Source organism: Pristis pectinata, chromosome 5 (genome assembly GCF_009764475.1).
Source record: "Pristis pectinata isolate sPriPec2 chromosome 5, sPriPec2.1.pri, whole genome shotgun sequence".
Taxonomy (NCBI): Eukaryota; Metazoa; Chordata; class Chondrichthyes; order Rhinopristiformes; family Pristidae; genus Pristis; species Pristis pectinata.
In genome coordinates this window covers 40951459-40967326 of record NC_067409.1, presented here as the reverse complement: position 1 = coordinate 40967326, position 15868 = coordinate 40951459, and the positions used below count along the sequence as shown (strand labels likewise).

The 15868-nt window shown below is 40.3% G+C and overlaps 1 protein-coding gene across 1 annotated transcript in view; it reads left to right on the top strand.

The window, feature by feature from the left end:
* The window catches only part of dnah5l (dynein, axonemal, heavy chain 5 like), a 233743-nt gene that overhangs the window by 142124 nt on the left and 75751 nt on the right, over positions 1-15868 (top strand). Inside the window, exons 60-61 of the mRNA XM_052015789.1 lie at positions 11448-11630; positions 15694-15864. Coding sequence (XP_051871749.1) covers positions 11448-11630; positions 15694-15864 — 354 coding nt within the window. The remainder of the gene's footprint in view (positions 1-11447; positions 11631-15693; positions 15865-15868) is intronic.

Below are 15868 nucleotides of genomic sequence, written 5' to 3'. Positions count from 1 at the left end.
AACACCAAAACGTGAGATCCAAGTTGTGAGCAGCGCCCGGGCGCAGGAATCAGTCGTGATGTCAGATAGAGGGGTTGCCTCTGGCCACCTCGTGAACCGGTCCACGATGGTAAAGAGGTACCAGGCTCCTCTTGAAATTGGCAGAGGACCAACGAGGTCGACGTGAATGTGGTCGAATCTTCTGTGGGTAGGCTTGAACTGCTGTGGCGGGACTTTGGTGTGTCGTTGGATTTCTGATGTCTGGCAGTGCGGACAAGTCCTGGCCCACTCACTGACCTGTTTGCGCAGGCCATGCCAGACAAACTTGCTGGCGACCAGTCGGACAGTTGATCTGATGGACGGGTGCACCAATCCATGTATCGAGTCTAAAACGCGTTTCTGCCAGGCTGCAGGAACTATAGGGCGGGGTTGACCTGTTGCGATGTCACAAAGGAGAGTCTGCTGACCAGGACCAACCAAGAAATCTCGGAGCTGCAGGCCCGAGACTGCGGTTCTGTAGCTGGGCAGTTCGTCGTCAGCTTGCTGTGCGTCAGCCAGGGCCGTGTAGTCGACACCCAGGGACAGGCTGTGGCTGGTCGGTCTGGAAAGTGCGTCAGCAACGACATTGTCCTTTCCGGAGACATGTTGGATATCCGTTGTGAATTTGGAAATGTAGGACAAATGTCTCTGCTGACAAGCTGACCAGGGATCGGAGACTTTGGAGAAGGTGAAGGACAAAGGCTTATGGTTAGTGAAAGCGGTGAAAGGCCTCCCTTCTAAAAAGTACCGGAAATGCCGGACCGCCAGGTACAGCGCCAGAAGTTCCCGATCAAAAGCACTGTACTTCAGTTCGGGTGGTCTAAGGTGCCTGCTGAAAAATGCCAACGGTTGCCAACGGCCTTCGATTCGTTGTTCCAGTACTCCACCAACCGCGGTGTTGGATGCGTCCACTGTGAGGGCGGTTGGGACGTCTGTCCTAGGGTGTACAAGCATCGTGGCATCTGCCAGGGCATTCTTGGCCTTAACGAAGGCAGCCGCAGCCTCGTCATTCCAGGCAATGTCCTTGCCCTTACCAGCCATCAGCGAGAACAAAGGGCGCATGATACGGGCTGCTGCAGGGATGAACCGATGGTAAAAGTTGACTATCCCCAGGAATTCCTGCAGGCCTTTGACCGTGTTGGGACGGGCAAAATGGCGGATAGCGTCTACCTTGGTGGGTAGGGGTGTTGGTCCGTCACTGGTGACTTTGTGGCCGAGGAAATCGATAGAGTCAAGTCCGAATTGGCACTTGGCTGGGTTGATTGTGAGGCTGAAATCACGGAGACGGGAATACAGTTGGCGGAGGTGGGAAAGGTGTTCTTGGCGGTCACAGCTGGCGATTAGTATGTCATCTAAGTAAATGAACACGAAGTCCAGGTCTCGGCCTACCACGTGCATTAGCCACTGGAAAGTCTGCGCGGCGTTCTTAAGGCCGAACGGTATTCGAAGGAATTCGAAAAGGCCGAATGGGGTGATAATCGCAGTTTTGGGGATGTCATCCGGGTGGACCGGGATTTGGTGGTATCCCCGAACGAGCTCCACCTTGGGGAAGATGCGGGCCCCATGTAGGTTCGCTGCGAAGTCCTGGATGTGAGGGATGGGGTAGCGGTTCGGGGTGGTGGCGTCATTCAGCCTGCGGTAGTCGCCGCAGGGCCTCCGCCTGCTGGTGGCTTTGGGGACCATGTGCATGGGGGAGGCCCAGGGGCTGTCTGACCTGCGAACGATCCCCAGCTCCTCCATGCGACGGAACTCTTCCTTTGTCACACGGAGTTTGTCTGGAAGTAGTCGTCGTGCTCGGGCATGAAGGGGTGGCTCTGTGGTAATGATGTGGTGCTGCACCCCATGTTTGGGCATAGAATTTGAGAACTGAGGTGCCAAAACTGATGGGAACTCAGCTAGAAGCTTGGTGAACTCGTTGCCAGACAGGGAAACGGAGTCCAGGCACGGGGCTGGTAGGCTGGCTTCTCCCAGGGGGTAGGTTTGGAAAGTTCTGGAGTGGATTTGCCGCTTCCCTCGCAGGTCGACTAACAGGTTGTGGGCCCGAAGGAAATCAGTTCCTAGGAGTGGTCGGGCAACGGTGGCAAGGGTAAAGGTCCAGGTAAAACGGCTGTCGCCGAATTGTAATTGAAGTGTACAGGTACCGAAAGTCCGTATCGTTGTGCCATTTGTGGCATTGAGTACAGGACCTTTTTGCCTGTTACGAGTGTTGCGGCTGGTCGGGGGCAAAATACTGACCTCTGCTCCAGTATTGAGGAGGAAACGCCGCCCAGGCTGCTTGTCCCAAATGATTAGGAGGCTGTGTCGGCGGCTAGCCGTTCTAGCCGTCAGCGGTGGCTGGCCCTGGCATTTCCCTGAAACCTTGCAGGGTGGGCGGCATCAACGGGCCTCCGCGCCCCACCTATGATGGTAGAAGCACAGCTGGTCACTAGTGTCGTCATCTGTGTTTCTGGGGTGTGGTCACTCGGTTGCTGGGACTGGTTTATGCAGGCGTTGGGCTCGCGGCCTGGCGATTTGGCCGACGGATGAACCGCTCTCACGTTTGGCCTTCCACAGGACATCTGCCCGGGCAGCTACCTCACGTGGGTTGCTGAAATCGGCATCGGCCAACAGCAGGTGAATGTCATCAGGTAGTTGTTCGAGGAAGGCCTGTTCGAACATTAGGCAGGGCTTGTGTCCCTCAGCCAATGCCAGCATCTCATTCATTAGGGCGGATGGGGATCGACGAAGCAGGCGGGCGGCGCGCTCGCAACAGGAGAGGCCAAAGTTCTGAATCAGAAGGTCTTTGAAAGCTGGGTACTTATCCTCCTCTGGAGGAGACTGGATGAAGTCTCCGACCTGGGCGGCTGTCTCCTGATCCAGAGAGCTGACCACGTGGTAGTACTTTGTGGAGTCGGAGGTGATCTGCCGAAGGTGGAATTGTGCTTCGGCCTGGTTGAACCAGACACTGGGACGAAGCGTCCAAAAGGTGGGCAACTTGAGTACCACTGCATTGGCTGCTACGCTGTCGTCCATTGTGCGGGTCCAAAATCCGTTTGGACCGTCGGGGTCACCAATGTAGCGGCTGCTACTGCGATGTGAAAGCAAGACACTAGTCGACGGGTCTCAGAGCAAGAACTGGTTTATTTTCCTGCCTGCGCGGGCCTTTTAAGAGAGACTGTTCCCGCCCACTGAAAACGGAAATGACGTATACGCTACGTCATCAAACCTTTCCCACGCGCGGGTTCTCCCTGTTGCTCGGGGAAGACTAAGGCCCAACGCCATCTTGGGCCTCGCCGCTCCGACGACGCGCGACCCGACTGCCGAGCCGGTTTGCTTGCTCGAACGGTGAGTCGCTACAACATAAATATTTAATAAACTGTGGCATCTTCATCATAGGAATGATATGCCAGATATTGTTCTTCCATGCTGTGTGATTCCATGAATCAGTTTCAGGGAACTGTAGTCTTCCTGAGAGACTTTTGCATTTAGTCACTTGTACATTTGTCGGCTTGAAGTCTTTGAAAGTGTATTACCTGAAATCACATTTAGTTTTCATGTACAAACCTACAAAATATACAGAATTGATTTGGTTATCTATTGACAGTGTAACATAAATTGACATGAAATTGAAAAATGTTGGACTGTCTTGGTGGCGCTAGATGGAGTAAGTCGCATTTTGGCTCTGCTCCACTCCCTTTTAATTTTTTCCCACCACCTCTTCACCTCCTATGTTGAAGTATTAGTAATACTTTTATAATACTTTTATATGTTTGGACTTTGATTTTTAATTGCTGGAAATGACTACCAGAGGGAAAACAGCTGCTGAATCCCAACTCACTTTGGAAGCTATTTCCAAACTCCTGGATGAAAGAAATGAAAAATTTGATCGAAGATTTTCCACTTTAGAAGGGTTGTTAAAGGAGATTGGAGGTAGATTAACGGCACTTAAACAGGAAAACGCCAAGCAACAGAAACAAATTTCTAAACTGGAGGAAGCCAGCAAACAAAGAGATCATAGATTAGACTCCTTGGAAAAGAAATTGGTCTTGACTACTCAAGCACTCGAACAGTACAGACAGAAGACTATTGATTTAGAAAGTCAAAGTCGGAGAAAAAACTTGTGGATAATTGGTCTCCGTGAAAACTTCGAAACTGATAATCCTATTGAATTCTTTTCCAAATTTTTGATGGATGTGTTTGGCTCTGAAGTTTTCTCTGCCTGTCCTATCCTTGATTGGGCTCATAGAGCTCTAAGACCTAAACCCCTTGGAGAGCAAAAACCATGACCAGTAATATTGAGATTCCACTATGTGAACACTAAAGAGCATTTAATTTGATTGCTCATTGTAAAGGAATTATCCAATACAAAGATTTTAAGTTCCGTCTGGTTGAAGATTACAGTCCAGAAATTATGAATGAGAGACTGCTTTTTAAACCGATCATGTCGCAGCAGTATCAAAGGAAATTCCAACCTGCATTGTTATTTCCAGCTCATTTAAGAATTGTTCTCCCTGATAAATCACGTAAATGGTTTGGATCCGTGGACGAAGCTGAAAAGTTCCTTGATGATCAACTTTTGACTGCAGATGACTAATAAATGTTTTGAAATAATTAAGAATCTGACTTGGTGACTGTTGTTTTTCTTTGAAATATTAGTAAGTCTGTATTTTTTTAAATGTCGCTTTTTCGAAGTTTTAACTGGATAGAAGGTTCCAGTAACTTTTTTTTGTTTATATGTATGAAATGTTTATGGTACTTCTATCTCAGTGTCTTGTCTGATGGTGGTGTTTTGCATTCCTTTTACTGGTATTGGTATTGGTTTATTATTATCACTTGTACCGAGGTACAGTGAAAAACTTGTCTTACATATGTATCGTACAGATCAATTCATTACACAGTGCAGTTACATTGGGTTAGTACAGAGTGCATTGATGTTGTACAGGTAAAAACAATAACAGTACAGAGTAAAGTGTCACAGCTACAGAGAGTGCAGTGCAATAAGGTGCAAGGTCACAACAAGGTAGATTGTGAGGTCAGAGTCCATCTCATTGTATAAGGGTCTCATCGTTCAATAGTCTTATCACAGTGGGGTAGAAGCTGTCCTTAAGTCTGGTGGTACGTGCCCTCAGGCTCCTGTATCTTCTACCGAATGGAAGAGGAGAGAAGAGAGAATGAGCCGGGTGGGTGGGATCTTTGATTATGCTGGCTGCTTCACCAAGACAGCAAGAGGTAAAGACAGAGTCCAAGGAGGGGAAAATTTGGACATTTGCCATCAAGAGAGGTGGGGTTAAGGGAATTTTTAGGTAGCTTTCTGGCTGTCTATTGGCCAGTTTTCGGGCTTTGGTGGGTGGGGGGAGGGGTAATTTTTAGTTTAGTTTTTCCTTTCTGGGCTGTCCTAAAACTACAAATATGTCTGAATTGTCGTAACATCTGGCTCCCCTTTGAACTTCTTTCCCTCTTCCTGATTAATGTCTCCTATGCAGTAAGGTTAACCCTTTACATACCATATGCTTTATTTAACTAAAATGGATAATATTTTTTAACTTTGTTTCATGGCATGCGAATGGTTTAAACCCTTCGATTCAGCAGAAGAAGATTTGTAAAGTTTTACATAGACTGAATGCTCAGATTGTTTTTGCGCAGGAGACTCATATTTGGAAGGAGGGTAATCAGAGTTTTTTTTTGTTTTGTGGAGGTCAACAACTCTAATTCATAAGCCAAGGTGAAATGAGTCTCTATTTTTATAGACTCCTCGATATCATTTGTTCATTACGAAACAATTTCAGACCCGAACTGTCGAGTTTTATTAATTACTTGTTAACTTCATTAAAAAAAGTTGTAATGGTTAATGTTTATGCACCTAATGTCGATGACCCCGAGTTCTTTAAACATTTATTTGCATCTCTTCCTAACTTAAATGAATATATGTTGATTATGGGTGGAGATTTCAGCTGTTGTTTGAACCCTTTGATGGATAGGTCTGCATCCAATCAGGTACTTCCAAACAAATCCACTATCTTTATCAATTCCATTTTAGTTGATTCTGGAATTTTAGAAGTTTGGAGGTTTTTGCATCCTAACGATAAAAAGTTTTCATTCTTTTCTCATGTTTACCATAATTACTCTAGAATTGATTATTTCTTTATTGACTCTCGATTAGCTCCATCTGTCATTGGTTGTAAGTATGATGCAATCGCCATTTCCGATCATGCGCCCTTGAAACTATCAGTTAAGCTAATGGACATAATTTTTGGTGCCAAGCAATGGTGGTTCAATTCTTCTCTGCTTCAGGATTTAAACTTTATTAATTTTATTAAAGAACAAATTGCCTTTTTCTTTTTAACTAACTCTACAGAAGAAATTTCCGATGGGATACTATGGGATACCTTTAAAGCATATATCCGTGGTCAAATTATTTCATATTCTGCTGGATTGAAAAAACAAACTAATCATGAAATACGTAAATTGGTTGATGAGATTAAAGAAATTGATAAAAAATACTCTGTTGCTCCTAATTTGGAGCTTTATAAAAAGAGAATTGAACTTCAATTGCAACACAATTTATTATTAAGATCCCCAATTGAAAATCAATTACTCAAAACCAAGAGTCAGTTTTATATACACGGTGATAAATCTGGTAAATTATTGGCCAACTAACTGAAAGCTGCTTTGGCTAAACATCAGATTATTAAAGTTCGTAAATGAGATGGTAATTTGAGGTTGACCATGACCAAATTAATAATCTTTTTCAAGAATTTTATACCTCTTTATACCAATCAGAATTTCCATGAAGATTCCACCTTAATGTACGAATATTTAAGGAAATTGAACTAGTCCTGAAATTAATCACTTAACGAACGTTTAACATTAGATGCATCCATTTTGGAGGAAGAAATAAAGAAAGCAATCTCTTCGATGAATTCTGGTAAAGCACCAGGTCTTGATGGGTTTACAGTAGAATTTTTAAAATCTTTTTCGGATCTTCTTTCTCCCTGGTTATGTAAAATTTTTAAAGATGCCCTACTTGTAGGTAAATTACCACAATCCTTTTATGAAGCATCTACTTCTTTAATTCCTAAAAATGATAAAGATCCTTCTGAATGTGCATCATACAGACCTATCTCCTTATTGAATGTGGACTCTAAGATCTTTTCCAAAATATTGGCTACTAGATTGGAAAATGTACTTCCACAAATTATTTCTGATGATCAGACAGGATTTATTAAAAATTGGTATTTGCAGTTTAATATTAGGAGATTAATGAATATTGCTTATACCCCTTCATCTAAAATTCCAGAATGTCTTATTTCGCTTGATGCCGAGAAGGTGTTTGATAGGGTTGAATGGGATTATTTATTTAACACGCTTGAGAAATTTAATTTTGGTCAAAATTTTATATCCGCAATCAAATTGATATATCATACACTTTTGGCTTCTGTACTTACCAATAATCAGAGATCTCCCTTTTTCAGGCTTTACCGAGGTACTAGACAGGGCTGCCCCTTAAGTCCTTTACTATTTGATATTGCCTTGGAACCTTTGGCAATTGCTTTTTGTGACTCTTCTAACATATCTGGTATTAGTCGTGGAGATGGGACGCATAAGGTATCACTATATGCAGATGACCTGTTACTTTATATCCTTAACCCCGAGGAATCCATCCCTGCAGCATTATCATTGCTTGCTCAATTTAGTGGTTTTTCTGGTTATAAACTAAATCTTAATAAAAGTGAGCTTTTCCTATTAAGAATGCAAGTTCCAATCTATGGGCAATTACCATTTAGATTAGTGACTGACTATTTTACTTATTTAGGTGTTAAAATTACCAAGGAGTATAAGGACTTATTTAAAGACTCATTTAAACTTTTTACCCTTAATTGATCATGTTAAACAATTGTTTACTAAATGGTCCCCATTGTCCTTATCACTGATTGGTCGAATCAATGCTGTTAAGCTGACTATTTTACCTAACCTTTATCTCTAAATCCTTTTTTGATATTATTGATTCTAAAATTTGTTCATATATATAGCAGAATAAAAACCCAAGGTTAAGTAAGAAATATTTACAGAAATTAAAAAAGGATGGTGGTATGGCTTTGCCTAATTTTAGATTTTACTATTGGGCAATTAATATTAGAAATTTAATTTTTTGGACACAAGATTTAGATGTAATTCAATGTCCATGATGGGTGTATCTCGAGCATGAGTTAGTGCAAGGGTTTTCATTGGCTTCTATCTTAGGGGCCTTGCTCCCCTTTGCACTTACTGAATTGAATAAACAAATGATTAATCCAATAACTAAACATACAATATAAATATGGTTTCAATTTTGTAATTTTTTTGGATTGAATAAATTTATCTTATCAAGTCCGATTCTATCTGATTTTTTTCTTTCAACCATCTAGAATTGATCTAACTTTTCTTTTAAGGAAACTGAAGGGAATAACATGTTTTTGTGATCTATTTGTTGATAACTGTTTTTTGTCTTTTGAACAGTTGTCTAATAAATACAATTTGCCTAGATCACATTTTTTTTTAGATATTTACAGATGAGAAACTTTTTAAATGTTACTCTACCTACTTTCCCGATACCACATCCAATTGAAATTACAGAAAAAATTTTAGGTTTTAACCCTTATCAGAAGGGCTTGATAGCAATAATTTATGATTTGATTATGAAAATACGTTTAGGGAAAACAGATAAAATTAAGAATGAATGGGAAAGAGAACTTCAGATACCTCTACCTATAGAGACATGGAAGAAAATTCTTCAATTAGTTACTACCTCTTCAATGTGTGCTAGACACTTTCTAATACAGCTTAAGGTGGTTCATAGGGCCCATATGTCTAAGGATAAGCTAGCTCACTTTTATAACCATATAAATCCTATCTGTGATAGATGTAATTCGGAGATGGCTTCCCTGACACATCTGTTTTGGTCCTGCCCTCTTTTGGAAAAATATTGGAAAGACATTTTTGATGTCATTTCAGTGGTATTGAATATTGATTTGCATCCACATCCTATTACTGCAATTTTTGGGTTACCAATGATGGATTTTGGCCATTTATCTGCCTCAGTTTGTCGTATGATTGCATTTGTTACATTAATAGCCAGAAGATCCATTCTATTTAAATGGAAAGATCCTAAACCTGCTACTACATTCCAATGGTTTTCCCAGACTATAACATGTTTAAGCTTAGAAAAAATTAGTGGTACTATTGATCCTTCGGTTAACTTTGAAGAAACTTGGAGCCCATTTATTCAGCATTTTCATATGATGTAAACTGATCTTTTCCAAATCCTTCTCAATAACTTTCTATTTGAATATAGAGGAGCGGAGTTAATGACATAATTTTTTTTTTAATCGATGAACTACGACGGCCCAGCCTTTGTTTAGTTCTTGGGTAGTTTTTGTTTATTATTACCATTCATTTTGTTTTGTTACTATTTTTTCTTAGTTTGGGTTTTTTTTCTCATATAATCAAACTTCTTTTAAATCTTTTTCATGTTCAATTATTAAGAGATGGGGGGGGGTTCAGATTACATATTTTACTCTTGGTGTTTGTATACGTCAACTGTTATTATTGTAATCTCGACCTCTTTATATCATGTGTATAATTACTATTGTTATGTATATTAATTTGAAATTAATAAAAAAAGATTGAAAAAGAAAGAAAGAAAGAAAAACATTGAATGAGAAAACATGCTTTGAGAGAGTGAAAATAAAAAAATGCAGATGCTGGAAATCTAAAATAACAACATAAAATGCTGGAAATATTCAGCAATTGTGGGAAGAGAAACAGACTTAACGTTTCACGTCGAAGACAATTTGTCAGAACTAGGAAGGAGAGAAAATCAGATCATTAAACTGGAGTAATGGTGGGGAAGGGGATGTCTCTGATAGGGTAAAACCAGGGCGACCATAGTGATAAGTTGTAAACAAGGCAATCTGGTCAATGAGTGAATGGTAACAGCGAGAGGGTGGGAACATAGACAAATGAATGTAGGTGTTGCAAAATGCAGAGTAGGAAGATGTGCCTGGCAGATGAGGCTGGGCATGTCCTCTACTCCGCTCTCTACTCCCAGAGGAAAAAAAAGAAAAAAAAGGGGGAAGAAACTCAAACAAGCTGAGCTGCTTTGAGAGAGGGTGTCCTGCCAGGATGTACTTAACCAACACACACAAAATGCTAGAGGAACTCAGCAGGTCAGGCAGCATCTATGGAGAGAAATAAACAGTCAACATTTTGGGTCGAGATCCTTCATCAGAGACCTGAAACATCGACTGTTTATTTCTCTCCAGAGATGCTGCCTGACCTGCTGAGTTCCTCTAGCATTTTGTGTGTGTTGCTCCAGATTCCAGCATCTGCAGAATCTCTTGTGTCTGAGGATGCATTTATCCGTTGTCTTGTATCCATGAATGTTCTTTACCTGCTTTTGGGACAAGCTTCAATTTTTTTATTAATTTCGCCTAATGTTTTGCAACGATCTAACTGAATAGTTGAAAACTTTGTATCTGCAGATAACATCGTTAAATCATAAGTACTTCAGAACACATCTGGAGGACTGCCTTTCTTTGGGGCGCCCTCTACTAATGGAGGATATAGGCGAGGAGTTGGATCCTGCTCTTGACAATGTGTTGGAAAAGAACTTTATTAAATCAGGATCAACTTATAAAGTAAGACAATGTTTGAAAAAAATGGATCCATTTAAAAATTGCAATATTTAATCAGAGTGAGATTTTTATATTGTTAAAATCATGATCATATCTATGCAAATAACAAATGCTAATTGATTTAAAAAATCTGGCCATTGGATGACTTTTAACCTTGACTGGAAAAGCATTTTTTGCTAGAATGGAATACTCAATCCACTGGCTGTAATTAATATTGTATACTCGGTAGGGTGCTCCGGTTTCCTCCCACATTTCAAAGACGTACAGGTTAAGAAGTTGTGGGCATGCTACGTTGGCGCCAGAAGCGTGGCGACACTTGCAGGCTGCCCCCTGAACACTCTACACAAAAGATGTATTTCACTGAGTGTTTCAATGTACATGTGACTAATAAAGATATCTTATATATTATCAAGTTAAAATGCACTGGTGGAATTTAAGTTTCATAGTGGCTGCAGAAGTAATGCCTTTGAAACTGAGCACAGACTGTATGACCTAGCTCGTGTATTTTAAAATTTTAGACTATAGCTTGACATTAATCTTATATGTCTTTTTATTACATGGATTAAAATATTTTATTGATTTAAATTGAACTAATTCAATACATTGTGCCTCAAATTAGCACAGAAGTCTTATAAAAACTATCCAAATAATTTCAGATAACTCAAAGCCATGTCTGCTAACCTGAAATTATTTGGATAGTTTTATTGTTTTTTATTTTAAATTCACCTACAATGTAAACAAATGAATGAGGGGAAATATATGGTTCTTTCCTGTTAGGTGAAAGTTGGTGACAAAGAGGTTGATGTGATGTTGGGATTTACCCTGTATATTACCACCAAGTTGGCTAATCCTGCCTACACACCCGAAATCAGTGCTAAAACAGCCATTATCGACTTTACTGTCACAATGAGAGGACTAGAAGACCAACTTCTTGGTCGAGTGATCCTCATCGAAAAACAGGTAGGTAAAGTCAAGCAATGGTAGAAAGAAGTAATGGTAAACCAGCTCCTGATTTCATGTACAATTTTTATCAGTAATTATGTGTTTAAAATGAATGACATCAAGAATACATTCTGTTGTGCTGCTTGTATTTTATTAAACCCTGATTCCTTGAACAACTCTGGAAAATCTTTGTTATTCTCTTTCTCCAGGATCTTCACATCCTTCTTATGTATTGTGATGACCAGAACTAGATACAATGCCCCTGTTGTGTATCACTTCACACTTTTCTGTATTTAATTTCATTTGCCACTTGTTTGCTCGTGCTGCCTGCCTATCCATATCCTCTTGCAGTATATTGTTATCCATCATTCTGTCTACTACATCTCAAATTTATTGTCGTCTGCAAAATCTGAAATTTTGCCCTGCACACCTATATTCAAGTAATTGATACATGTAAGAAATAGCAATGGTTCTTCCATTGGAATCTGAGGAACACTATTATCTTACAGTCTGGAAAACTACCATTTCCCATTTCTGCCCTTCAACCAATGCTTTTGTCCTTCATTCTCTTCTTCTTAGGCAATTCTCATAGAGTGAAGATTAATTTGCTTTCACTAAAGTTCAGTGGGTTCTAAGGCGATGAATGAGTCCGGGTGCATGATTTGCTGACAAGGGGCAGATGGAGCTTGACAGGTGATGGGTGGGTTGCTTGGAATTGTATTACGCTCCTTCCTCCTTTTGCATTTGCTTTTCCTAAAACTTGTCTATCAGGTTGAGTGGTCTTGGGTCAGGGATTCCCTTGAGTCAGTGAGGACGTTACATATTTTCAAGATTTATATGGAATGAGCTGCCAGAGGAAGTGGTTGAGGCAGGTACAATAGTATTATTTAAGAAGCACTTGGATAGGTATGTGCAGGGGCGGTGCTTAGAAGGATATGGGCCGAACGCAGGAAATTGGGACTAGCTGGGTGGGCATCACGATAAGTCGAAGGGCCTGTATCCATGGTGTATTGCTCTATGACTCTATGAGGAGGTTTTGAGGACATCCTTAAAGCATTTTTTCTGTGCATTGGAAACTGCCTTCTGTTATGCAGGGTGAAATAGAGAGCTTGTTTCAAGAGTCTGTCAGCTGCGCAGACAGGGCATAATTATAATTTTGCATAATTTGAACTGTATTTCTCTTTCAAATGAACAACAGCTATAAATTTAGTTTTGTAACCATTTTGAGAGTTTTCTTGATCTTAGGTTTTGGCATTGAATCAGCTTTTTGTATGTTTGTTCTGGGTTTGAAGTCAAAGGTTCATTGTCTGACTTGCTTGGACTTGGTACTTCATTTACTGAAGTCTGCACTGGACCCAAATTGGACTCAACTTTGTAATTGACTGGTTCACCATCCAGACCAGCTTTATCTTTGGCTGAGATAATTAATCTACATTTTGTCACCAATTTTACCTTAGTGTCTCTTCATCTGCAGACCTTTATGATGGGTCCCAGCTCCCTTTTGTGTGAAATTGAATTTCTAAGAACATAAACTACCAATCTTGTTTGACTTAGTATTCTCTCTGATTAGTGTTATATGGATATTTTTGGATGAACTGCTTCTGTTTGATTATAGAAACCAAAAAGCTCAATTGTGTTCTGAGTCTTCTCTTCAACAAGAGGTCTGCAGGTGTATGTCCTGTAGTAGTGTACAGAATTGTTCTATACCTCAACAAGAAATTGTCCAAGCAATCTTTCTTGCTGTGTATCTATACAAAACTTGCAACTTGAGAATTTCCTTAACTGTTCTGATTGACTTTCTGGTTGCTGCACTTGAAGGCAGATGATATGGAGTAAGATACCCTCATTGTTTCCTAAAGTTTGGAAACACAATAGCTCTAAATTAGGGACCACTGTTAGAAATGAGATAAGCCATAGCATGCATATATGCATCTCAGCAAATTTATAGGTATGTTCATTGGTAATACATGAACTTGTGTTTCACTTCAATCCATTTTGGATGATTATTGATAAGTACCAGGAATTTATCATTCGCTTTTCCGCAAATATCTGTATGTATTCTCGCAACTGTCTCACAGACCATGACCCTGACTGCAAAGTAGTTCCTGGTGGCTGGTTCCTACATCTTTGGCAAATACAGTATATGCTTATTTGAGGTCACTGTCCAAACAAGTTCAGTAAACAAAGCTACTTGCAATTGATCTCAAATCAACTATCCTTGCATGATTGGTACGTATTTCAGCGAAAATCTGTTTTCTTACTGTGGTAGGTATAACCACAATGACCTCTGTTAGTGCACCCTGCTCACATGACAATAAAGTGTGACATTTGTGGAAAAATCTCAGTGCTCCATTTATACATTGGTCAAATTCGGTCCATCCTTTTAACGTCTGTTCATAGATCTTGATTAACACTGTCTTTCTGGGTGTTCTGTGATTTAAAACACTGGAAATCCTCATTGACCACATTAAGTGTGTAAAATCTATTTTCACTCCCACCATCAGATTTCTCATGCAGTAGCTGTGACAGAACATCTGTAGTGGCATTCTGCTTGGAACTCCAATACTTCAATTGTATAGTCTGTAGTGACAGGAAGATTGCCCCTCTTTGTATCTTGATTCCAGTTTAATAGTTATTGTTGAGTTGGATCAATATCATCAGTTGAGTCTTATGATCTGTTGAGGGTAAAGGATCTGCCATATAAAAGCTGATGGAATTTCTTAATTTCAAACACTATTGCAAGTGCTTATTTCTTGATCTGTGATTAATTACGCCTCAACTTCATTCATCACATGCCATCTTCAACTCGCCTCTAGTATTGCACTGAATAAGGAGAGCTTCACTTGCTTAGTTTTTCTTGCATTCATCATTTACACTTTGTTACTCTTTTCTTCCATGTCCATTCCTATTTCAAGTTCTGGAAGGAATCTTGCATAATATGGACCTTTCTTTAGTGATGACCTCAGCTATGCTATATTTTCAGGCTTTGCCATGTTGCAGATGACCTCCATTTTGTTCCTCAGTGATTGAAGACCATTGGCATCAACTTTGAAACCAACTTCTGATTGAGAAAATGCGTATTTGCTTTGCTTCAACTTCACTCCAATAAATTAGTCAAACATGATCTTCCTTTCATAAATCCATGTTGACTCTGCTTAATCCTATTATTCTTTCCTATGGTATTCCGTTGTAATGTTTCATTATAGATTTTAGCATTTTCTTCATCACTGACGTTAGGGTAATAAGCTGGTAGTTCCCTGTTTTCTCTCCCCCTTGTTTCCAGGGACAAATTCAGAATCTACAGAATCAAATGTTGAGGTATATAAAGTTCTGAGGGGTATAGATGGGGTAGGCTGTAGGAAACATTTCCCCTTATCCTAGGTAGATAAAAATAGAGGACATAGATTTAGGTCAAGGGGTAAGGGATTTAGTAGTAATCTCAGGGGAACCTTTCTTGCCCAGAGAGTGGAGAGTCCCTGGAATGAACTGCCTGAGAGTGGTTGAAGCAGTGTCACTGAAAGCCATTAAGAAGTATCTTGATGAGCACTTGAATCGCCTAGGCATGGAAGGCTATGGGCCATGTACTGGAAGATGGGATTTATGCAGATAGGTGCCCTGTAGTTTGTGTGAGTGTGGTGGGCTGATTCCATGCTGTATTACTTTATAACTTTGTCTGCCTCTCAGTTCAGTACAACACAAATAAGATTGTGTTGCCCCAGGAGTGCTCAACAATGGTTGTTCTATGTATGACATGGTCCAAGTTATACTTTGTGTTCTTAAAGGAATGATACATGTGAATTGTCACCATCCCATGCCCCTTGATGCAGAAATTATATTAGAGCCATAAGGGTGACAGTCACCAGGAAGTGCCCGATAATTTTCCAAATTGATGCAATGGGATCCAGAAGTATTCATAATAAACCAAGAACAAATGATTTTCTGTCATATACCAATAAACCATGTATAAATGATGTTCAGTCATAAAACACTAAAAAGACTGGAACAATGCCTTCTTCTTGCTAGGCTCACGTTACTAAGAATATTGTTACTACTATATTTTCTTGATATGGTTATACATTAGGAACTGGAATCAGAGAGAGTGCTATTGATGGAAGAGGTCACATCCAACAAACGGAGAATGCAGGAGTTGGAGGATAATCTGCTATATCGTTTAACGAGCACTGAAGGCTCACTAGTGGAGGATGAATCACTGATTGAAGTGCTCCAGGTCACTAAGATAACAGCTGAAGAGGTAA